Source organism: Colossoma macropomum, unplaced genomic scaffold (assembly GCF_904425465.1).
Source record: "Colossoma macropomum unplaced genomic scaffold, Colossoma_macropomum, whole genome shotgun sequence".
NCBI lineage: Eukaryota > Metazoa > Chordata > Actinopteri > Characiformes > Serrasalmidae > Colossoma > Colossoma macropomum.
Window position 1 is genome coordinate 30,487,270 of NW_023494786.1, and position 25,012 is coordinate 30,512,281.

Here is a 25,012-nt window from a genome sequence, read left to right on the forward strand (position 1 = left end):
AAAGGCAAAACATTTTTTTATTCATTTTAAAAAAGTTTAGAGAACAAAGTTTGGTTCTGTGTTTCTCTTGGAATCACATGGATTTGTTAAATTTCATCTGCAGCACCTGATTTAACATAAAGAATATTGATAACAAACCAGGTATTGGATGAAAACTACAAATAATGCTGATCTTCCTCGAGGAGAGGTTTGGAAATGGTTAAATAACAACATTTTAATACATGAAATTACTACTAACTTTATTAATGTTATAATATTTCTTGTAAAAATTGTGTTTTTCTGAGCAAATAAGCATGTACTGCCCAGATAAACAGCTCAATAAATCTAATCTTGGTTGAGCCCTAAAACCTTTGCAAGGTACTGTATATACTGTATAAAAGAATGTTTGTAAGGATTAACAGCTTATGTATAACACACTTTGTCAAAAAGGCATTTTTATTACTTTATTAAAGGTGCTATTATTATAATATAACAATGTTTGTTGTATATGTACAGAAAAAAAGAAAAATAGAAAATAAAATGAAAAAAGTATGTTTAAAGTATGTTTAATACATCTTGGAAGGAAACCTTTCCAGTTGCACACAAATACATGCAAACTATTAAAAAAACCTCTCTGGTCTCTTCGTGCTTCTCTGTATTCCACTTCTCTCGTCTGCAGGGTGAGTTTGGACCCCAAGGCTCAGGAGCTTGTGGGAGTTTTGAGAAACCATCTCATTCAGTTCAACCCTCACTACGCAGCGGGCAGCGTGCCGGACAAGAACGCCCCAGAAATCCTGAAAACCCCACTGACACAGTGAGTCAACACTGTTGTTTGTGTTCCACTACAGTGTAAATATTTCCTCCAGTCACATTTGTTTTCATTGTATTTATGGGAATAATTCTGAATAGTACCCAAACACACACACACACACACACACACACACACACACACACACACACACACACACACACATTTTCTAAGCCATCTTATCCTTCCGGGTCACAGGGAATACCCAAACAGTTCTTTTGTTGTGTTTTTGGTTTTTATTTAGGTCAATTATGCCATTAAACAGATATTAACCCTTTACGGCAGATAAAGGAGCAGCTATTTCTGCCATTTAATCTTCTTTTCTCCATCACACTTCAAAAAATAATATCTTAACAAGCAAAAAAAAATTATATTATAATCTACTATTTCTCATTATGAGTCTGTTGTAAGAATATTCTAAGATTATTCCACCTGTTTCTGTACATTTTTACTTGTTTTAAGTGATTTTATCTGGTGAAAGTGTCTTATTCCATTGGCAGATTAGTTTACTTGTTTTGAGAAATAATGAAGAAAATTTTAAGCATAATTTCACAAAATAATGCTTAAAACAAGAAACATGATCTGCCAATGAAACAAGACACGTCTAGAAATAAGTTAAATATTAATAAACCACAATAACAATGTAATTCACTCATGTTGCCCAATTCTAATCATTACTCAGATGAACAAATCAATAATACACGTTTACAAATTCAAGTGTTTCTGTATGCTGCATTTTTAAAAAAGATGGTTCTTCAAGGTTTCTTTAGTAAAGAAAATGGTTCTATGTAGAACCATTAGAACCATGAACATTTGAAGAACCATTTACACAATGAAATGCTTCTTTGCCTTGTGAAAGGGTTTTTCAGATTGATTGAGAATGTGCTGTAGATGGTTCTATAGAACCTTTTTTAAAAGGGTTCTATATATAGCTCCAGAAAGTGGTCTTCTATTCTTACAAGCCTGACATCATAACAATAGAAGAACCATTTTTGGTGCTATATAGAACCCTTTTCAAAAAGATTGTATATAGAGCTGATGCAAAGAACCCTTTAATCAGACAAAGGGTTCTTTGAGTGTTCTTGGTTCTATATAGAACCATTTTCTTTACTAATGAACCCTTAAAGAACCTTCATTTTTAAGAGTGTAGCATAAAGATTACAACAGTGCATCCAACAATAAAGGCAGCATGGAGCTTCTTTTACACAGTGATGGGAAACACAGCAGCTCACAGAAAGCTCCAGTTCCACATGCTGATCCATTTTACTGACCGGTGTGGACATGCATGCTCTCCAACTACCCTGAGAGCAGATTTCAATCAGTTTAAGGAGACAAACACGACTGTATAGCTGGTAAGTTGTTATGTTTGATGGGGTTCAACAAGTGTGAGTGCTGCGTTTCCCTCTGCAGGATCATGGAGAAGCTGACGCTGGCTGATATGAACGTGCTGTTGTTCCGCTGCGATTCAGAGGAGAAGGAAGATGGAGGAGGCTGTTACGGCATCCCTGGCTGGACAACCCTGAAGTATGGCGGCTTGCAAGGTACAGACCAAGCCTAGCTTAAAGTAACTTAATGCTGATTTTTCTACCTTTCGCTGTTCTGATTCTGATAACTTCAGTGTTGTGTTTTTTGCAGAAGGCCACAGTTCTGTAAGCTTTAGTGTTTTCTGGCTTTCTCACACTCATTTTAACTCACAAAAGGGGTTAATACTTTTGTGCCAAACTGAGCTGAGTCTGATTAAAGCGACACACGGGAGATCAGTTTTAGAAGATGTAAGAAATACTCAACCTAGTTAATTAGGTGAACTGCAACACAGGAACGAGCTGCTTCCCATTCCCACCCATCAACAAAAAGCACACCCAGAGAATTGACCATCAGAGTCCATCAGACTTCATTTGGAGTTTGCTAGCTTTACCAAACGCTGTCATGACTTCACTGTCTGGCAATGAGGTAGACTGCATATTTACTTTCATTGTTATTTAGATATAGATGATAAAAGTATGGAATTATACTAACGTTGCTTCAGGGATCAGAACACATTAATAGGAATGTAGTTTACACGTAAGTTGAGTTTTATCATTGCTGAGAAGTACAGGTGGGTGATATGGCGAAAATGTAACATCACAATATTTTAAAAAGTTTTCAAGATTGTTACGACCTGTCTAGGGGTTTGTGATGATCATAACATAAAAAGAGGACAAAAGAGAGCCAGGTGACGTTTAAACAGGTCAAGTCGTGTTATTTTCTTTTTATGCTGCTCTTTTGTGTACACGACACAGGAGAACGTCAGAGTGGGCATGTGCCATAACAGTAAACATAACCAGCCTAGCTAGAGATGCTAGAGAACTAACTTACCTATGCAAACATAAAGAAACAAAAGTACAGTCAGTCTTTCTTAACTCCCTAACTGTACCAAAAACAGGAGAAAACAAGGTCAAAAGAAATGGCACCCACTCCTACAACCTGGTCGGCATAAGAGTGAACATTTCCAGAGACAGATCCTGAGCTTACGGTTTAACTGCAGAGATAACTGGGTAGAGAACAAGAGGTAAAGCTAAGCTATTCCATTTGGGAGGAGAACAGACAATCGCTAGCAATAAAACAAACAAGCTGAGCTGCGGTTCGGATCTAAAAACAATCACCCCAAGCCGCCATGGAGGAAAGCCTCGATGACATCCGGCGCAGCCGTCGAAGATATACTCCATGCAATTTCAGCCAGCCAATCAGATGAAATTTCGTTACGGGACTCCAGCCAATCAGACGCACAAGTGGGCGGGTTCCTAATAAGCAAGAGTATGAGAGAGAGAGAGAGAAAGAAAGAAAAGGAAGCAAGCAAAACAAAACATACGTCCTATGGACGTAACAAAGATACCCGATATGAATATGATTTGTTATGTATTTTCTACAATGTTGTTGTTCTGTTTGACTGCTGTTTCTTATTACCTGATTGCTTCATGTGAGCAGGCAGTTATCCAAGCATTTCACTGCTTGTTGTACCATGTATGACTTTGTATGTGACAAATAAAAAGTTTGAAACTTTGATACACGATACACAATATATACAATATACTGCAGGACACACACTGCATTTCACTAATAAGTCAAATTTAAAAAGGTTTTTAGGTATCTTAAATGACTCGTGTCATTGAAAAACTCATTTTCCTTGCTTTTTTTTCAAAATAAGAGTTTGACTTACTATGTAAAAATTGTTATGTTGTTATTCACTCCCAAGTCTAAACATTCCTTATATGGAAAAAGCTGCCCATTAAATTTATCATGGTTGTGATTTCACAGCATCAGTCTTAAAGGCTCAATAACAAAAGCAGACCATTTAATTTTTACATTAAGAGAGGTTGGAGAACTGTTTTTGGTACTTAAAACCAAAAATGTAACATCACAACTATACTTTAAAAAGTTATGATACAATATTTATTTTTTTCTGACATCTAATGAGTTGGAACAGTCAAAGTAGCACACAATTTTAAGTGTGCCGTAATTACTATAATGCATTTATTTTTATTCAACATTTCACTAAACTGATTATTTAAATCAGATTAATTAGACTAACTATGCTATCTTTGTATTCAGACATGCAGTTGGGAAGTGTTTTTAAGTACTGACGATATCCACAATATGCTCAGAAATGCATATTGTGACATATTGTGAAGCAGTTTGTCACAGTAACGATAATCATTGTCATATTGCCCAGCCCTAATCAGAAGAACAAATCAAAAATACGTTTTCCAATTTGAATGTGTAATAAAGGCGTAATAAAGGCAGCATGGAGCTTCTTTCATAGCATGCTCACCAACTACTTTGGAGACAGGTCAGTTAATTGGTTAAATATAGATGATGAAAGTATAGCATTATGCTAGCATTGCTTCAGAGATCAAAATGCTCAATAAAGTCTGTATCTAAAAGTATTGATTTGTTGTAGTACATACATTACCATTACAGTTCACTTACCCAGAGGGGCTTTTTGTCTAATCATGCTCTCTAGTCTCTCTCCAAATCTCCATATATACTCTATATTCATCATCCATTCAGACAGTTCAACTCTTATACTCTTCACCCTCTTCACATGTTTTTAATCCCCCATTCCTTTTTAATCATGTCCCACATATTTTACAGGTTACTTTTAATAGTAATAAAAGAAATAATTAATTTTCTAATGCACTTTTAATGCTGGGCCCAGCTGACAGCTCTAAGGGTCAGTCTAACAAAATCAAACAAAAGTGTATAATTTTTTTTTTTAGTATAAATTCAGGTTTTCAAGTTTTGTTAAACCTAGTCTACAGCGTCAAAAGAGTTTCAGATCTAAAAATTCTGTTTAGTCCAGGGAAACTAGGAGTTCATGGCTTCATGACTTCAGTTTTAAACATGTAATAGGGAGGCAGATGTTCGAAAAACTCTTAAATGTGTTATTATAACGCAGGTCTGCTGTCAGTGATGGCTGACATTCGGCCTAAAAATGACCTGGGCCACCCGTTCTGCGATAACCTGAGGCAGGGTGACTGGATGATCGATTATGTGAGTAACCGGCTGGCGTCCCGCGGAGGAACACTCGGAGAGGTGAGCACAGCAGGACACACAGTAAATTGTGCTAATAAGTCAAATGTAAACAGGTTTTTAGATATCTTAAAGGACCCATAAAAACTAATTTTCCAAATTTTTTTTTTTTTTCAAAATAAGAGTTTGATATACTTTGTTGAGATTGTTAAACTGTTAAATTGTTATTCATTCCCAAGTCTAATCATTCCATATATGGAAACAAAGCTGCACAAGAGCCCTATTGAATTTATCATGGTTGTGATGTCACAGCGTCACATAATACAAGCAGAGTATTTTTTACATTAAGAGAGGTTGGATTTTGGTACTTAAAACCACACAGATATTGTAAGTGAAACTTAAGGTAACAATAATAAAAGGAAAAAATAGAAAATAAGGTCTTTGTAAGAAACCTGCTGATAAAGGCCAGAACTAAAACCGCTTATCTATGACTTCAAAGCTTTCTGGCAGATTTTGAAAGGTTTGACCCTGACTTTTGAGTCTTGTCATGTCTTACAGGTTGGTCAGTGGTTCCAGGCCATGTTTGGCTACCTCAAACACATCCCTCGCTACCTCATCCCCTGCTACTTTGATGCCATTCTGGTTGGGGCCTACACCACTGCCCTCGACGCCACCTTCAAACTAATGTCTAGGTTAGTCACTCATCCATCCACTTGTCACTGTCCATCCACTGGTCAGTTTAACTTTAACTCTGATCTATTATTGATGAAGTCATACCGTAGTTAAGGGGTAAATATTTAATTAAAGTCTGTAGTTATTATTGTCATTTTGCTGTACATCCACTCCTACAATAACAGTGACCCTTTAGGCTGGTAACACTTTATTTGGAAAGCCCACTGTAGTTGCTTTATAGATGCTTACCTTGCATTTACCTTCACTATTATTATTATATATATATTTTTTATTCTAATTAGCATTAAAATGTTTCAGGTTTTGAAAACAAGGCATTGAAACATCAGTAATATGCCTGATTTGCGTGGTTATGTGTCAGTTTTGTGCAGGAAGGCTCCTCTTTCGTGCGGTCTTTGGCTCTGGGCTCAGTGCAGATGTGTGGAGTGGGTCGTTTCCCCGCTCTGCCTCCTCTCTCTCCTGCGCTCACCGACGTTCCTTACAGATTCAACACCATCACCAACCAGCAGGAGCAGTGCTGTGTGTCCATGGCAGCAGGTGACCTAGCAACACCATCTTCATCCTGTTATAATTACATCACAGATGTACACCGATCAGGCATAACATGATGACCCCATGGACCCTCACAGAGCAGGTACTATTTGGGTGGTGGGTCATTCTCAGCACTGCAGTAACACTGACATGGTGGTGGTGTGTTAGTGTGTGTTGTGCTGGTCTGAGTGGATCAGACACAGCAGTGCTGCTGGAGTTTTTAAACACTGTGTCCACTCACTGTCCACTCTATTAGACACTCCTACCTGGTCAGTCCACCTTGTAGATGTAAAGTCGACAGAGACGATGGCTCATCTGCTGCTGCACAGTTTGTGTTGGTCATCCTCTAGTCCTTCATCAGTGGTCACAGGACGCTGCCCACAGGACGCTGTTGGCTGGATGTTTTTGGTTGGTGGACTATTCTCAGTCCAGCAGTGACACTGAGGTGTTTAAAAACTCCAGCAGCACTGCTGTGTCTGATCCACTCAGACACACACACTAACATACCACCACCACGTCAGTGTTACTGCAGTGCTGAGAATGACCCACCACCCAAATAGTACCTGCTCTGTGAGGGTCCATGGGGGTCCTGACCACTGAAGAACAGGGTAAAAGGGGGCTAACAAAGTATGCAGAGAAACAGATGGACTACAGTCTGTAACTGTAGAACTACAAAGTGCACCTATATAGTAAGTGGAGCTGATAAAATGGACAATGAGCACAGAAACAAGGAGGTGGTCATAATGTTATGCCTGGTCGGTGTATAGCCACTAAGGATGCAGCGGTACATGGTACATTATCGAACAGTTCAGTACGCCCCCTACGGTTTAATACACACAGGTGAACCACTGTAATATATAATAGGAATGTACTCAATCGGATTGGCAAAAATCTTTGCATGTGATCTCCCTCAGTGTCCCCTCCTGCCCACATTTCAGTCCCCTCTCTCTCTCTCTATTACGTTATGCCTGTTTTTTTCCTATAATTTCTGAAACTTGCTTATTGCACTGCAGACTACATGCACAGTGTACATTCAGTTCCACAGAACTTCCAGTCATCGCTTTGTATGTAAATATGAGCTGGAGAAGAGAGAGAGGGAACTAAAAACAAATAATAATAATAATCTCTCAGCTCCAACGTGACAAGAAGTCAAGGCCACCGCACACCGGACGACCCGCATCGCACTGCGTCCAAAAAATTTGGCCTTGCTGCCTTGTGCGGTTGTCTTTACAGTAGCCACGTCTACATGCAGCCTAATAATCCATTAATAATCTGACTAACAGCTCAATCGGAATAGAATACGTCCATGTAAACACCTCAATCTGACTAGACTAGTCTGATTGAGGCCATTCACAATACAGTTTCTATCTGACTGATCGAGGTGGGTAATCCTGTAAATAATCCATTAAATAGAAGAATATTTTCCGTGTAAACGCCTGTATCTGATTACATTCCCTATCAGAAAGTTTAAGTCCGTTCTGATCATGTTTGTTGCGTCATAGTGAAAGTTTATACCGTTCAACATGGCGGAGCAGAAACTGGTCTGCAGAGGAGACGAAGTTCATGCTGTGATCTTTAAAAGACGGCGGTGGGACGGACGTCCAGCTTATGTGTCTCAGAACACGACGTCTTCCTCTCGGCCTTCTTTAATAAGGACGTGTGAAGGACGTTTTCCTGAGTCTGACATCATTTTAAAGTAATTAAAAACACAAGCACTGCTCACTGCTGCTCATCTCACTCTGACTGGACTCTCGTGATGCTGGTTGCCATGATAACGTCTACACTAAGTGGTTCTCTACGCATGCAATTAACCTCAGTCTTAAACTATAATTGGACTGCATTCAGTCGGATTGGCAGAAATCTTTGCATGTAATCTTAGCCAGTGTCCCCTCCTGCACACATTTCAGCAGCAAAGTAGTTCCCGAATTCTATGAAACATCACAGAGAGACACTGAAAACAAATTGACACAGACACTCTATCTGGCTCTGTTTCATTATTTATAATACAGAACTTGAAGCACCTACTGGTGGTCAAAGCTATGAAGCGCTTTTAATGTTTTTCTCGTTTTGATTTCATACAGTAGAGACAGAATCCAGGCCGGTCAGTCATGCAGCCATTTTTCTTATTAGAAAGTTTTATTTGTCTATAAGGAAAATAAAGAGTTCGTTGTTTAAAGGGGGATGTTTTTGTTTCTTAATTATGAACAAAAAAAACTGTACCGTTACCATGGCAAAAACCGTGATACATCCCGAACCGTGGGCCCACTGTACAGCTGCATCCCTAATAGCTATGAACGTCCGTATTCATGAAATCAGTTGACGAGTTATATAAATATTTCTGGCTCTTCTGCGTTCGACAGGTTTACCTCATTTCTCCGCTGGAATTTTCCGCTGCTGGGGCAGAGACACGTTCATCGCCCTGCGGGGCCTCCTGCTGGTCACTGGCCGTCACATGGAGGCCAGGTAACCTAAAACATCACTGTTTAATTCTTGTCGTCACATACAGTGTTTAAAGTAGTACAAAGTAACGTTACAGTAGTGGGATAACGTTTTCCTGTTTTACCTTGATTTTCGTTAAGAAACAGCTCTGTGAGCTTCACATTTTATTTATGCTGATGTTATTTCCAGGCAGCTGTATTTAGACTTTTTCTGCTGACTAGTTTCTTGCTTTTTAAATCAGCCTCAGTGTAGCATTAGCATTATAGTCAGTGTAACTGACTGCATGTTCAGAGTAAAGGCAGTAAGATTTGGTGGCCTTTAAAACTGTGTTTACTGTGATTGGCTGTTTATGTCTAAGAAAAGCACAGGAAGAACTATTGAATTTTCTCTTGTGCTTTTAAGCTGATACAGATCGCTGTGGTTTTTAGAGAGTAACACAGAAGTAAAGTCAGTGAGATTATTCTTTCCAGGAAGTAAAGAGTAAAGTAATCTCAGTACCGTTTGGAAAAGGTGGCTAGATAGTTGTAGCACATTACGGTTTTGAGTAAATACCCCAACGCTGGTCACATAGTAATAAAAAAATATATTTTGTTTTATGAATGTTTTAACTCTTAGAAGCCTAGAGTTATTTATAGGTTTGGCTATACTGTATAAAGGGTACATATCCTACAATTTTCTTGCATTTAAAGTCCACTTAAAATGTTTGTGTGGTTTTATGAACCAAAAGTAGTCAAAATAAATTTCTGCATGACCGTTTTCCCACCGCATCTCTTATAATGAAACAGGCTGTTTGTTATATTCATAAATAAGCTCTGTTCTGATTGGCCGCACTGTTTTGTGCCTAATTGAAAAAGTAGTCTGAGCTGAAGTCAAGTCAAGAGGCTTTTATTGTCATTCTATCTATGTACAAGTACACAGTGGAGCGAAATTACGTTCCTGCAGGAACAACACGGTGCAACAAGGAACAAAAAGTACAAAAGTACGAAATTACAAAGTGCGAACGTGCAGACAGTGTGCAAACAAAAATTAAGCTAGAAAACAATACAATAAATACAATAAATTGAACAGACATTAGACACAGTTATATGAAACACTTCTTATAACTTCAGTGTAAATGGGCGGGGCTAAACTGCTATAGCCTGGATAGGTGTGTATATGTAAATGTGTAGGTTTTTGTGACATCAAAACAACAATGAATTCAGAACACAGATCAGGGTTGCTGTAGCTTAGTTTCAGTGTGTGGACTGTACTGACCAGGGAATGAACTGTATATTTTGAAATGTACATGTTTACGTCAAACTCTTATTTCAGAAAAATAGATACTTCAGTTTTCCTTGATATGAGTCCTTTAAATGTAATTACATTATTACAGTTAGTTTCCTCAAGAATCAAAAGGCATCAGCATTTTTGACTTTTTCCTGTTTGTGGTGTGGATTGAAGGTGAAAATTTACCTTTCTACAGACATTTTTTGCTGATGTCAACAAACTATGACTGATAAATAACTAATATGCTTTGTTTTCAGAAGAGTTAACTGGCAGGACCAATGACTAACATACTAACATCAGCCTTATCATCAAGTAGATGCATTGGATCTGAATAAAAACTCTCTCTCTGTCTGTCTGTCTGTCTGTCTGTCTGTCTCTCTCTCTCTCTCTCTCTCTCTCTCTCTCTCTCTCTCTCTCTCTCTCTCTCCCTCTCCCTCTCTCAGGAACATTATCCTGTCGTTTGCTGGTACTCTAAGGCACGGGCTGATCCCTAACCTGTTGGGTGAGGGAGTATCTGCCCGCTATAACTGTCGTGATGCTGTGTGGTGGTGGCTGCAGTGTATTCAGGACTACTGCAACATGGTGCCCAACGGAACCAACATCCTACAGTGTCCCGTCTCCAGGATGTACCCCACAGACGACTCACAGCCACAGGCTCCAGGCACAGTGGTGAGACATACATACAGTATAAAAATCCAGCTTAATTTGATCTAGTAGCTTTTTTTGTCACCTGAACAAAAATTTGGAAAAAAAAATTGGGTTAAAATATATTTTTTTATAGCCCAACACAATCAGTACTCAGTACCAGCAACATATGAGACACTTTTGCAGTTTAATGTGGCTGATTTTTATAATTTTAAGTTAACTGAACATCAAATAGTAAGTTAATAAAACAGTGTTTTGCATTGTGTGCATATCTATTTTTCCCCCAAGTACACACCTTATCTGTAGATATGTAGATACACTCCCTGGCCACTTTATCAGAAACCCCTCTCTTGCAGCTACACTTTGCTGGTGTACAGTTGGAGACTGTAGCTCATCTGCTGAAGCACAGTTTGTGTTAGTCATCCTCCAGCTTTTCATCCATGGTCAGTTTCTGACCACAGAGCCATGGCTGGATATTTTCAGGTGGTGGTTCTCTCCCAGTCTAGCAACAGCAGTCATGTGGTCAGAAAGTGATAATGATAAATGAAGAGAGTGGGGCCGATGAATTGTGCGGCGGATCGTAAGTGGTGGATGGTGTAAGTGGAGATTGGCAGCAGAAGGAAGAGGCTCCTAATAATTCTGCATGGTGAGTAAATGTGTGCATGTATAACGTGTTTCTCTGACTCTGCAGGATCAGCCTCTGTGTGATGTGATTCATGAAGCTCTGCAGCGTCACATGCAGGGGATTGAGTTCAGGGAGAGAAACGCTGGCCCGCAAATCGACCGCAACATGAGAGATGAAGGTGACTCTTATTAAGGAATATTTCACCAAAAAACACTAGTCTGTTGTCGCTTGTGATCACTTACAGCTGGGGTTTTATAACTTATAACTTTTCCTCTCATTCACTGTCAGCCCCAGAAATAAGAATCTTTGGTTCTTTGTCAATGCAATATAGCACAAAATATGGGCAGTGTTACATGGAGTAAAGCCTTACAGCTTATTGCTTTTATAAAAGAATGACATACAATATGATAAAATACATGCGTTTTAAAAAACAACAGTAGTTCAACAGTAGGCTGTGGTCGCCACGCAGCATAGCAATCAGGGATTATTCCAAAAACAGCACAATGTCTTTAAATAACTCGCATAATGTTGTTAAAATTAAGTGCATCATGTGCTACACAGTGTATCACCCCCCTCTGTTTATTATTGGTCAGTTTCTGATCACTGGAGTGCTGTTGTCCAGATGGTGGTGGTTCATTCTCAGCACAGCAGTGGCACTGGCATGGTAGTGTGTGTGGTGCTGGTATGAGTGTATCAGTCACAGTGGTGTTGCTGAGGTTTTCGCTAGGGCTGACAGTAATCATGATTAATCACATTCTTTTGTGTAGTGAATCACAATTACATTTGTCTTATTTGCTTGAAATGTGACCCTACAGAAAGATTTTGTCCATATTTTAAGCAATGTGTGTTGTTATAGCTATATAAATAGACAAAATAAGCTTCATGGGACTGTATTTATTCATTCCAGTCATTTTAGTGACCTTATTTTAATTGTGTGTAGGCATGAACTGAACATGAAGCTTACATGGGGAACCTTATTAAGCTTTCGTCGTTGCTGATATTACCAGTTCATCAGCGTGTTCCGCTTGGGAATGATTCTTCAGACTCGACGTACTTCAGTGATAAACAAACTCACGGCATTGAAGAATCTGGAAATAATTTTGGTTAATAATTTTGGTTTTATCAGCAGAGCCATATAGGAACTTTTAAAAGCTTTATTTGAAGAGTCGTAGCAACAAAGTGGTCAGCTACCAGTGGTTCAAAAGGTTGAACTAGGAAAATACAGTGACGGTGTAAAAAAAGAAAGCAGTGTTAATCACCACAAACTTTGACACCACAAAACAGTTATGCGAGATATATTTGTCTAGTAGTAGGAAGAAAGCCCAGCAAATTGTGGGGGATCCTACTCATCCTCTGTCAAATTCAAATTTCTCCCTGCTGGAAAGCTTTGTAGGTACCTCGGGCCACAAAAAGTATTTTTAAGAATTCATATATACCGGAATTGAATTTCGCTAATGAACTCTTAGGTCACTTGTTGCTTTGATGAGCATATCAGCTAATTTTAACTGTACTGTAGTTATTTTGATAGCTGGTGTATTTAAAGCTGGTATGTGTTCTTAGGTGTGTTTTCAGGTGTCAGGTTTTGTATTTGTATGTAAACGTTTTCTGCTATTAATCTATGTATTATTCTTATTTTGTGCAACCTGGTGAAGCCAAAGACTGGTTTCCAGAAATGGACAATAAAATGTTATTCTATTCTTGTCTATTCTAGTTTTTACACTTATGTACATCAAGTGTTTTAAACCGGCGTAGCTCAGGCAATCAGATTTTAAAACAGAAATAATGTGTTTTTAAGCATCTCCTTTTCTCCTCGGTTCTCCTGTTAGGCTTCAACATTGTGGCCAAAGTGAACCCAGACACCGGCTTTGTTTATGGAGGCAATCGCTTCAACTGCGGGACCTGGATGGATAAAATGGGAGAAAGTGAAAGGGCACGCAACAAAGGAATTCCCGCTACACCCAGGTACGCATCGCAACTGCTCCCAAACAGGCTGCACTGCTTTGTTTGTTTACTTGAGTTTCCACTAGGTTTTATTTTAGTTCTGATATTTAGAGTGGTGTGCAGAGTAGCTTAAACCTGTAGTGAATTAAAAGGATTATTAAGTGATATAATCAAGTTCTCATCAAGGCTCAGGTTGAAGGTAAAAACTGCTTAAGTACTGAGTAACTGCAATGGAATGTCTTAGTACATACAACATCTATCAACATAGGAACAGAACAATGTTTAGGATCATTTTGGTCTAAAATAAAATGATAAATCCCAAAAGTCAGAGGTGTGACCAATCTCAGAGCAGGACAGGTGCAGAACCAATATAACCGAATGACATTAAACATAAAAAGATCTTAGTAACGAAGTGTTAATGAAGAGTATATCTTCCTCAGAAATATGCATAAGCAGAAGTAAAAGTACTGTGGAGCTCAGCTCTCTGTGTTTTATTCTTATTTTGGGCTTATTTTCATGGCTTCAAATTTATAGGACACCGTTTGCCACTGCAATGGCAGAATGACCCTCTTATTGCCCACTTTTGGAGACGTATCAGGGTGTGCAGACCGTTAAATGCTCTGTATTACTGATATATCAGTATGTGTGGAGGAATGAGGAGACAGTAAGGCTCTTTTCTGAGGTTGTGATGTCGCTGTAACAGGGACGGCTCTGCGGTGGAGATTGTGGCCCTGTGTAAGTCTGCAGTGCGCTGGCTGGTGGAGCTCCATAAGCAGGGTCTTTTCCCCTACACCAGCGTAAACATCCACAGAGACGGTAAGGACAACTATCACTCCCTCTGCATCACCTGCAGGTTATACTGCTGCACATCACTGTCTAACCCTGCAGATATTACTGTCTATCACTAGACACAGACTTATGATAAAGGACTTCTGAGAGAAAAATCAGTTTGAACAGCAACAAATAGGACAGTCAGGCTTAACATGGTAAATCAATACAGCTTTTAGCACTAGAAAGGCTGCAGATGACTAGAATGGCAGTAGATGAAGAACTGAAGAAATGAACAGTTTTATTATGTTGGTATATGCCATAAGAAATCTCAGGATGACATATTTCTAATTAGAAATTTTGATAATCATTCATTAATTAACCCTGTGATGGACTGGCGACCTCTCCAGGGTGTTTCCTGCCTTCCGCCCAGTGAGCGACCCAGGAGGATAAGCGGCTTAGATGATGATAAATGAATGAATGAATTTATTAATTAAACCATTATACACACAGTACTAGTTAGACAACACAGACTACACAGTTAACATTTTTCTTATTAACATTCAGTTATTTCACATTTTTTTTTCAGTTAGTCACATTTATTCATCGTTTTATTCATTTAACGTTTTGTTTTTCTGGTGAAAGTCTTGCTTTTTTCTGCCGAACGGCCACATGGTAAAATTACCCACCAGTCAAGAAATTGGATAAAATGTTCATGCAAGCAGAAATAACATTACCTGTAATCATGAATATTTTGGTGTAATATAGGAAGTAGACACCTGAATAAGAGGTGCTAAAATAACGTCCGACTCGTCGGAGTAGTGGGGAAAAAATAGCCAATTCACAGAGAGGAAAAATAAATTTGTTGAAATGTAGACATTTAACTAAATGTAATTTTAATTATTAAAAATTCTGTTGATTATTTGCACAAATAAAATGTTATATCACACTCCTTGATTCTTCTGGCAAAAAGCTAGCTAGTTACGTTTAGATTTTCAGTGCAAGTCAATGTGAAGTGTTTTGACTTTTGAATTGTAATAACTCATCCATCATGGATGAAAAGTCAAAAGGGTCTCTGAAAAGGAACGATTCTGAGGCTGGGCCACCTGTGAAGCAGCCACTGTTTCTCAGACTGAGAAAACTGAGAACACCAAGTATAAACCGAAATGATGGAAACACAGCAGTGAGTAGCGCTGGGCTTCTCAACAACAATTTATTCAACAATTTACACTGTCAGTTGGAGACTAAACACAGCAAATATGTCTCTAAATACAATAATAAATCTGTAAATAAACGCACTTATTACATTTCCAGGGAAACTGGCAAAAGAACGTCAGATTTTATAAGCAACCTTAAACACATCCCGGGAAGGTTGATTAGTCTGTATTTATGGACAGAAAGTATGCAAGCTAGCTTGCAGTGCATTCTTTTATAGGCTTACAAGGTTTTACTTATGTGTGACATTAAAAGGAGAATTCCACAGAATTTTGAATTGTATGCTTGTTAGCCCTTAAGATGTAAATAAACTCATTCAGAGGGGTTTCATGTGAAATTGTAGAGAAAGTCAGACTCAGATTTCTTTACAGTGGTGGTGTCAGAAAGCAGGAGTCATGATAAGTGCAATGCGGATATTGGTTAATATACATAACAGTAAATATAAATTAATATAATTTTAATATCCACTTTATTCAGTATCCACAACCGATAGTGAACCCACGTGTCTTCTGAGTTTTTATATGTAATGTGGACGAAGCCTGAAAACAAATAAGTTTTCTTTGATGACTTTTTTGTGTGAAGACGTCCTGCGCGTTCCCCTCCGGCAAGAATGGATTTTATTTTTTTATGCCAAAACCTTCTCAAAATTATCATAAAACATAAGGCAGTGTCTGATTCGTGTCGCTGCCACTTTTTCACTGACAATAACAAAGTAACACATTAAAATATATCTTATATTTTGAAGTATTTTTGTCACTTTGTCATCTGGAAAATTGGCAAGGCGGAGGAGGTGGGGAGGTCACTGCTGAGGTATGCATTAAAGGGTTAATAGAGCTCATCAACAGAGCAGGTTTTGTGTTAAACACGTACTTGTCGGCTGAAACAAGTGATGTGCAGTTTTTAGCGCAGCGTCGTGCTGAATGTGAGCCTGTAGTCATTTTCTTCTTCCTTAATTTCTAGATTCAAAGCTCACTCTGTCCTACGAAGACTGGAACAGACACATCCAGAACAACTTTGAGAAAATGTTCTACGTGTCTCAGGACCCCAGCGACCCCAATGAGAAACACCCCGAGCTGGTCCATAAGAGGGGCATCTATAAAGACAGCTTTGGAGCCTCCAGCCCCTGGTGCGATTATCAGCTCCGCCCCAACTTCACCATCGCCATGGTGGTGGTAAGCACAGCTCTCGCAACAACACAGAGTAGACTAGAGCTTTGTGTCTCACTTCACTCTCATATTACTCTCATTGTTTGGGTGGTGGTTTCTGATATCAGCCTTTATTTGCTTGACTGGAATATTAAATATTAGTAACTAAGCCAAATATTAACTATCGGCTATTAAGTCACACAACTTTCCATTCCTTCCTTCTTTTGTTGCTTTTGTTTCATGTACAGCAGCAAAGAATGCAAGAATTAATTAGACATTTCTTAATTAAAGGAATCCACTTATCCGAAAGTTGATGTTTGGTGTCTGAAGTTACTTCTTTCCTTTGCACTGGAGCTACAAGGACAGTGTAGCTAACCTAACATCCAGTCGTTTAACTGCTTTGCTAAATCACCCTTGTCTGGTACCGTGTGGAGTTGTTCAGTAATCTGTAATAGACAACGTGGACAAAAGTTTGTCGCATGTCTAAAAATGACCATGAATAGTGACCATCTTGATGCCTAAATGTTGTCTGTATTTGTGTCCATTGTATTAAAGTAATCTATTCAAGATTATCTGGATCAGGGGTCGCAACCCAAATGTTAAGAAGAGCCATTTTGTCCTTTCAACAGAAATCAAACCACATTGAGAGCCACAATATTTTATGTCAATTTTACCATCTTGGCTGTAAATATGTCTCTGTATGTGTTAATGTACTAGTAAAGGCTAAAAAATGTTATATAAACGAAAATGCAGACTTTGCTTTGAGCTTTAGCTCAACTATAGCCGCTTTTCTCGTAACTTCTTGTTAGAATTTTCCCGTTCCACCTTAAATAAGGCGCCAGAATGTTAATGCTGAATGAGAAACTGACTTCAGCTTTGTGACTTTTTAGCGTTTGACAGTTTCTCGTTGCAGATTAAACGTATCAGGAAACCAGCTGGAGTGACTATAAATGTAAATAAGTCCATTCATCACCAAATTATCGATGTTCTTCTTAAATCTTTCTCTTTGCCTTTTCGTTAGCTACTAGCTAGGCGAGATAGTTGTCTGTGTTGCTATGGTGACCAGCAGTCTGCGCTGATCTTCAGGGTTAAAGGGTGAATTAGCAGTTCTACATTAACTCCGGAGTTTATTTATTGTTAAACTGTGTTGAACGATCAGCAGAGCTTTATTTTACTGTAAAGGACGATTATTTTATTTTTACCTACAAATCTGATTCTGCTGTGGAGCCACAACAGGGCAGTAAAAGAGCCGCATGTTGCCGACCCCTGACCTAAAGGAATATCGTGGAAGATTGAATTTTGATGTAGCGTGACATAATTTGATGTAGTATGTAAATACTGTTCAAATGTACTGCTCATTCCCCACTCCACACCGTCCATATATGGAAGCTAAGAGGCAAAAATGGCCAATCTTTTACATACAACCACCAATTCAGCCTACAGCAGTTTAGCCCCGCCCATTCCCGATGAAGTTATAAGAAGTGTTTCAGGCCAGACTGCTTTTGATCGAGGCGCAATACAGGACAGCCCTTCAGAACGGAGCTTATTCACATAAGCTTTTTACAGACGTAATCAAAAATTTAGCGGCAGAGCAAAAGTCATTATGTTTAAATCAAAGATTAGCTTTTTAAATGCAGTGATATGATGAATTGTGCTTATTTGGGGATTTGGTGACCTTTCTGATATAAACGTGTAATTGCACAACATGCAGAAGAACATTTTATAGCGTGGGCTGTGCTTCAGACCCCTCCTCTGAGCGGGTAAAGCTGATGATTGAAAGCGAATGAGAGAATTCAGCAAGAACTCAGCCAAAACTTGAATGATGCATCTTCTGAGTTAATGATCTTCTATTTTCATCACATCCTCATCAGTATAATGTTGATTTTGCATTTGAGACCTGAACATCAAGCTGCATGAGGTGGTCTGAAAAACCCCCGCAGTCCCACTCCTCTGACTTTAAATGACTGTTTCAGGCGCTACAGGGCGACTTGCAACAGCGCACTCTCGACATGTTTTAGCCTGTTTTATTTTCCTGACTCAGAAATGATACTTTGAACTTCAAAATCTTTCAATTTTAACAGAAAAATCTTACATAGTGTAGCTTTAATATGGTCAGGAATACCCATTACCAAAGTAAAAGGTCCGATGGATTTCAGGTTGTCTCTGTTTTTTTTTTTTTGCTGTAGGCTCCAGAGCTGTTCACTGTTGAAAGGGCCTGGGAGGCTCTGAATATCGCTGAGAAAAAGCTGCTCGGGCCTCTCGGAATGAAGACGCTGGATCCAGAGTGAGTCATGTTTAACATTCCCATGTTCACTGAAAAAGCTGTGTCACTGTGCTGTGAGCTGTTTACGCTGAGTCACTGTTTGTCTCGACTCCTCCCAAACAGTGACATGGTTTACTGCGGCGTTTATGACAACTCGCTTGACAACGACGACTACAACCTAGCCAAAGGCTTCAACTACCACCAAGGCCCTGTAAGAAAACAATCAACTTACTTCCTCATAGCTGACTTTTCCTGATTTTCCGTTATATCCTGATTCCTGATAGTGGGATACTTATCTCCTATTTGATTGTTTGTTTGTCTTCACCAGGAGTGGCTCTGGCCAGTTGGCTACTTCCTACGTGCCAAGTTATACTTTGCCAAGAAAGTTGGGAAGGAAACTTACGACAAGACGGTGTATTTAGTGAAGAACGTCCTCTCTCGTCATTACGTGCACTTGGAAAGGTAATGGTGGATGGGCGTGGTTATTTAAACACACGGATACTCTTCTTAATATCATTTACTTAATCGGGAAAAAAAGAAATAAATGATGCATTATATTGTGAGTTGTTGACTGAATGTAGGACAGAACTGCAGTACCTCCTGATGCAGGTGTCAACACACTATTAAATCCAAAGATATACACTGTATATACATGAAATAGATAGTAGACAAACAGTCTATGGGTAATATAAAGGATGTGCAATGAAAGTACAGTTATTATAAAGTATTTGAGTATATACACACATCAGGCATAACATTCTGACCACCTCCTTGTTTCTACGCTCACTGTCCATTTTATCAGCTCCACTTACTATATAGGTGCACTTTGTAGTTCTACAGTTACAGACTGTAGTCCATCTGTTTCTCTGCATACTTTGTTAGCCCCCTTTTACCCTGTTCTTCAGTGGTCAGGACCCCCATGGACCCTCACAGAGCAGGTACTATTTGGGTGGGACACTCACTGTCCACTCTATTAGACACTCCTACCTTGTAGATGTAAAGTCAGAGACGATAGCTCATCTGCTGCTGCACAGTTTGTGTTGGTCATCCTCTAGTCCTTCATCAGTGGTCACAGGACGCTGCCCACAGGACGCTGCCCACAGAACGCTGTTGGCTGGATATTTTTGGTTGGTGGACTATTCTCAGTCCAGCAGTGACAATGAGCTGTTTAAAAACTCCAGCAGCGCTGCTGTGTCTGATCCACTCAGACCAGCGCAACACACACTAACACACCACCACCACGTCAGTGTTACTGCAGTGCTGAGAATGATCCACCACCCAAATAGTACCTGCTCTGTGAGGGTCCATGGGGGTCCTGACCACTGAAGAACAGGGTAAAAGGGGGCTAACAAAGTATGCAGAGAAACAGATGGACTACAGTCTGTAACTGTAGAACTACAAAGTGCACCTATATAGTAAGTGGAGCTGATTAAATGGACAATGAGCGTAGAAACAAGGAGGTGGTCATCATGTTATGCCTGATCGGAAAATATATACTGTATGTACCATATGCAAAAGGTAGGCGCCCCAGTCAAATGACGTTTTGTTGATTTTCTAAGAGTAAGTAAGTTACACATCCTCTACAGAGAACACACTTCTGCATATTTTAATACACAATTACTGTATATTTGCTGAATTTAACATATTGGGGGGAAAAATAAAATAAAACATGGCCTCTGCAAAAGTTATGCCACTTTTTATATGCTAGGTTTCTTTTTTCCAATATGTCAAACTCTGCAAATAAATAGAAATTGTGCACAGACATTTGCAGAAGAAATGTCATGTTAACTGTGTTCTCTGTACAGGATGTGGTAACTTACTTTCACTTTGAAAATCACCAGAGCATATCGTTTGACGGGGGTTGTAAAGCTGAAGATGTACGCAGTGAAAGTATATGTAAATATATTTATATAGTACATAAGTCCATATGTAGACTGACTACAGTAGAGGAAAGGTGTATGTACACAGAATGTAAGCAGCTGACATCGCGCCTCATGTTAAACCACAATGGCTGCATCTAAAGCCAAATATGAAATGCTTTCAAACAGGAAGGTGACAGATTTGTACAGTGTAAACTGTGCAAGATTAATCACTAAATTGACCGAACATTAAGGTTCAGATCACTTTTTTGCTGGCTGCATGCAATGAACAATTGATAATCTTAGGCCCAATTCCATTTCACCCCTCTCCCCTACCACTTAGCCCTTTGCCCTTTCACTCGTTCACTTCTAGGGGTAGGGTGTCCACATTCTTGTTGAGATAGAGGGGGAGGGTGAAGTGTTGGGGCTATGTGGCCCTCCAAACAGAGGTTTTTCATAGACTCCGAACAAAGTGTTATGAGAAAAAGAGAAAAACCGACTAAATGGCTGTGCAAGCCAACAAAAAAACCACAAATGTGAGAATTTTCTCTGTTAAAAATTATGATAACCACTGTTTTATTTTAGCTTAATGTTGTTTCAGTGTATTATGGTGCTTTTCTTCATAACAAGCACAAAAAATTTGCTAGTAGTTTGCTGATGTCTCAGCAGCTAGCTAAATTTCCCATTCCACCTTAAATAGTCCAGCAGTTCTGCTCCTCCATTTAAAGTGCAAAGGGAAAATTTGAACAGGATCTGGTGAATATCTGATTTCAGCTTCATATCACTGAAGAATTAGGGGTGGGTGATAATAAATAATTGCCCCCCTCTTTGAAGGCAGATGATGCCCTAAATGTAACTAAAGCCCAGCAGTGAGGAGCTGAACTTTACCCTTCTCTGCTGTCACTGCAGACTGGCAGGGTCGCCTACAGAGCAGCGCTAGTAGCCTCTTAATGAAGTAATGCTGTTTTTATTTGAGGGTTTCATTTCATAGGGAAGGTTTCAACCACTACCCGCTGTAACTCAGTTCCAAGGGGCAAAGTGACACTTAAAAAGAGGCAGGGGTAAAAATAAGAGATGGGATTGGGCCTTAATGTTCATAACAATCTAAAATATTTACTTCTTGTGGTATTTAAATACTATTCATTTAAAAATGCAGATATTTGAATGGCATAAATGGTGAAAATACTCATCCCTAATTTGGCACCACTGCTTTAAACTACATCTGCTATAGTGGATTGATTTCTAGTGCTAAGCTGGTCCAGCATGAGCTTGGAACATTACTAACTGAATTACTGTCACCATTTTCTTTTCTCCCTTAAAAGGTCCCCTTGGAAAGGTCTGCCAGAACTGACCAATGAAAACGCTCAGTACTGTTCCTTCAGCTGTGAGACGCAGGCTTGGTCCATTGCTACTATCCTCGAGGTCCTCAACGATCTGTGAGCTTTCAGAAGCTGACCGCCTGCCTCGAGTCTTCCTGAATGCTTTCCTCCAGTTGCACCTTAGCTTCTTGGAGGCAGTAGAAACAGTATGCACTGAGTTGGCAGTTTATTAGGTAGGCCTGCCTTGTGCTACAGTCTTTGGCCATTTTATCAGAAACGCCTACTAAATAGGTGCACTTTGTAGGTTTACAGTTGCAGACTAGACTGTAGCTCATCAGCCCCCTCCTGCCCTGTTTAGTGGAAGAGGACCACCACTGACCACATGTTTGAGTGGTGGATCATTCTCATATGTATATCTACAAAGTGCTAACTGATGAAGTGGCCAGTGAGTGTAGGTACAAGGTAGGTGTACCTAATAAACTAACAGCTGTGTGTGTGGTATAGTATGTGCACTGTATGGTACGAAAGGTTACACAAACCTGTGCTCTGCCAGTATAATTAGGATGTCTAATCCTCGGTCTAACCCACTTCACGTATCGCAAACACGAGCTCACAAAGTAGCTGCCCCTGAATCCTAGACCCCGTTCACACCTGCTCGTTTCAACTGGCCAGTATCTGGATTTAATCCCAATTAGATTTTAACCACATGCATTTGGGCTTGGAAATCAGGTGCGTTTCCGGTTAGATTAAAAACCGCTTGCTTTTTGGCATGTAGTGTGCAATCCTGCTCATATCTAGCTGTATGCAAATGTTTTGTTGATTTTTTTTAAGTGGAAAGTACACATCCACTACAGAGAACTTACATTTTAATGCAAAATTACTCTTTATTTGATGAAATCCACATAGTGGGAAGGGGGTGAAACATAAAATGTGGCCTGGGCAAAAGTTATGGCACATTTTGTATTTAATGTTGTTTTTTCAACATGTTAAATTCATCAAATAAATAGAAATTTCGCTCTAAAATTTTCAGACAAATTCTATATTTCAGTTTGTTCTCTGTACATGATGTGTTAATGTAATTTAGCCAGGGGTGTTCAAACTTGTGCATACGTACATCAGTCAGCCTGTGGCTCATTTTTCCTGTTCTATTCAAAAGATGGTTGTAAATTCTTTGCACTGATGTTTACAAGAAGACGGCTGATTAGGATTATTATCTTACTGTACTAGTCATCACTGTCATGAGCCGCACGCATTAAACCGCAGTGTATTGTAGCAAGACGCTGAATAACGATGAGGTGACATAAAGATTAATCAACTAGCACTTTATTTAAACTGGCTTTGGCCGCTGACGGCTACTGAATTAACCTCAGGAGCTGAACTGAAGGGTCAGCGATGCCTCTGTTTAGCAGTGGCAGTCCAGTGGGCATTTTCTCCCTTATGCAGAACAGCAGAGGGAGTTGTCACTGTGTTGGGAGGAGTTTTGGTTGTCGAATGCGTTTACACTTGTATAACATCTGGCTAAATGCGTCTCAAAGCTTCTGATATGGTTTGAGAGATCAGATTTAAATGTGTTTTGAATGCTCATTGGGTGCATTTACACCTGCGTTATGTGGATTATCTCAGTCTGGATGTAATCCTGATACTCACGATGCATGAAACTGCTAGGTGTAAACGGGGTATTAGTTAAGGCTCACTTTAAATGGAAATTCCAGAGTTTTTGCCGAATTTCTGCTTAATAAAATTGCTGAGATGTAAGCAAAGTCATTCACGGTGATGGTTTGTTGTAGAGAAACTGACTGACTCCGATTTCTTACAGTGGTGGTGATAGGAACCAGGGGTCACCATGTCTACGACACAAATATAGCCGTTTTATTTACCATCCAAAACTACCAGTGAACCTATATGAGTCTATATGAGTTTTTATATGTAATGATGATGATGATGATGATAAAATAGTGGTAAAACTGGAAAAAAAAAGTTTTTTGCCTTACACCACCCTGCATGTATTCCTTCACCATGAATGTATTATAACAACTATGTTTTAGCTCAAAACCTTCTCAAAACTATCGTAAAACAGTGTCTCAGACATCAGACAGAGAATTCATAACCATTTCATGTAGTAACTTTCTGTGAGGGAGCTTTTAGAGGTGGACGTCTGGTTCCTATCACCACCACTGTGAACAGTTCTGACTCGGTAAGTTTCTCTAGAACAGAGCGTTTCACACCAAACCACTCTGAATGACTCTGTTTACATCTTAACCATTTAATTAAGCAGATTTTTTTGAAAAATCTGTGGAGTTTCCCTTTAATACAGAAAGCCCTCTAAGTAATTGGATTGATTGCTGTAGTCTTGCTGCTGTTTGTGTAGCTGTGTGTTTTGTGGTTTTTGGTCGCGTTCAGCCTTTCACTGTGTTTACTTTTGAAAACGCCGGTTGTCTTCCGTCACCTGCTGTAGTGTCTCTCACATGTGAATGTTAAAACTTGATTAAAGTTACATAGAGTTGTGTAATTAAAACACACTGGAGGCTTAGAAATAAACAGAGAGATCCAGAAAGTGTCAGTGTGGTTTAATTAGATTTATTAACCATTTTTCCATTCAGACGTTCCTCAGATACCAACTACATGCAGTCTTGCTTCAGACACTGAGATACTCTGTTTATCTAGAACAATTTAAAAGTTTTAAAGTAAATATTTCCTTTAGATATTTCTGGTATTTATGGCTTTGGGTCGGTCCTTCCCGGTTCACTTCCATTTACAGTAATAAAGTGTTATCATGTTGTTTACTTGAAGGTATTTTTATTGATGTTTGAATATGATCATTTTATGCCACAAGTTTCAAACAAAATAATAAAGTCCACAGGCAAAATATGGAGTATCTAAGTGTCCAGAATTTTGTTGCAAATACAAATAATGAGAGTTAAATCCAACTTAATTTTTCAAAAAGATTCCTACTCATTTTCTCTTGTTCTGATATAAATGTTTTCCTCATTTTGCTGGTTTTTGCTTAAAT

The 25,012-nt window shown here is 39.1% G+C and overlaps 1 protein-coding gene across 4 annotated transcripts in view; it reads left to right on the forward strand.

Annotated features, from left to right (window-relative positions):
- agla (amylo-alpha-1, 6-glucosidase, 4-alpha-glucanotransferase a) overlaps positions 1-24,785 on the forward strand; it is a 67,417-nt gene extending 42,632 nt beyond the window's left edge. For all 4 annotated transcript variants that reach the window (XM_036565304.1, XM_036565303.1, XM_036565305.1 and 1 more), the window contains exons 20-34: positions 659-793; positions 2,198-2,328; positions 5,223-5,359; positions 5,855-5,988; positions 6,348-6,523; positions 8,878-8,980; positions 10,666-10,891; positions 11,559-11,670; positions 13,319-13,454; positions 14,137-14,249; positions 16,377-16,588; positions 18,748-18,845; positions 18,948-19,035; positions 19,153-19,286; positions 22,006-24,785. In XM_036565304.1, coding sequence (XP_036421197.1) covers positions 659-793; positions 2,198-2,328; positions 5,223-5,359; positions 5,855-5,988; positions 6,348-6,523; positions 8,878-8,980; positions 10,666-10,891; positions 11,559-11,670; positions 13,319-13,454; positions 14,137-14,249; positions 16,377-16,588; positions 18,748-18,845; positions 18,948-19,035; positions 19,153-19,286; positions 22,006-22,123 — 2,053 coding nt within the window. In that variant the 3' untranslated portion in view covers positions 22,124-24,785. The remainder of the gene's footprint in view (positions 1-658; positions 794-2,197; positions 2,329-5,222; positions 5,360-5,854; positions 5,989-6,347; positions 6,524-8,877; positions 8,981-10,665; positions 10,892-11,558; positions 11,671-13,318; positions 13,455-14,136; positions 14,250-16,376; positions 16,589-18,747; positions 18,846-18,947; positions 19,036-19,152; positions 19,287-22,005) is intronic.
- The last annotated feature ends 227 nt before the right edge of the window (positions 24,786-25,012 follow it).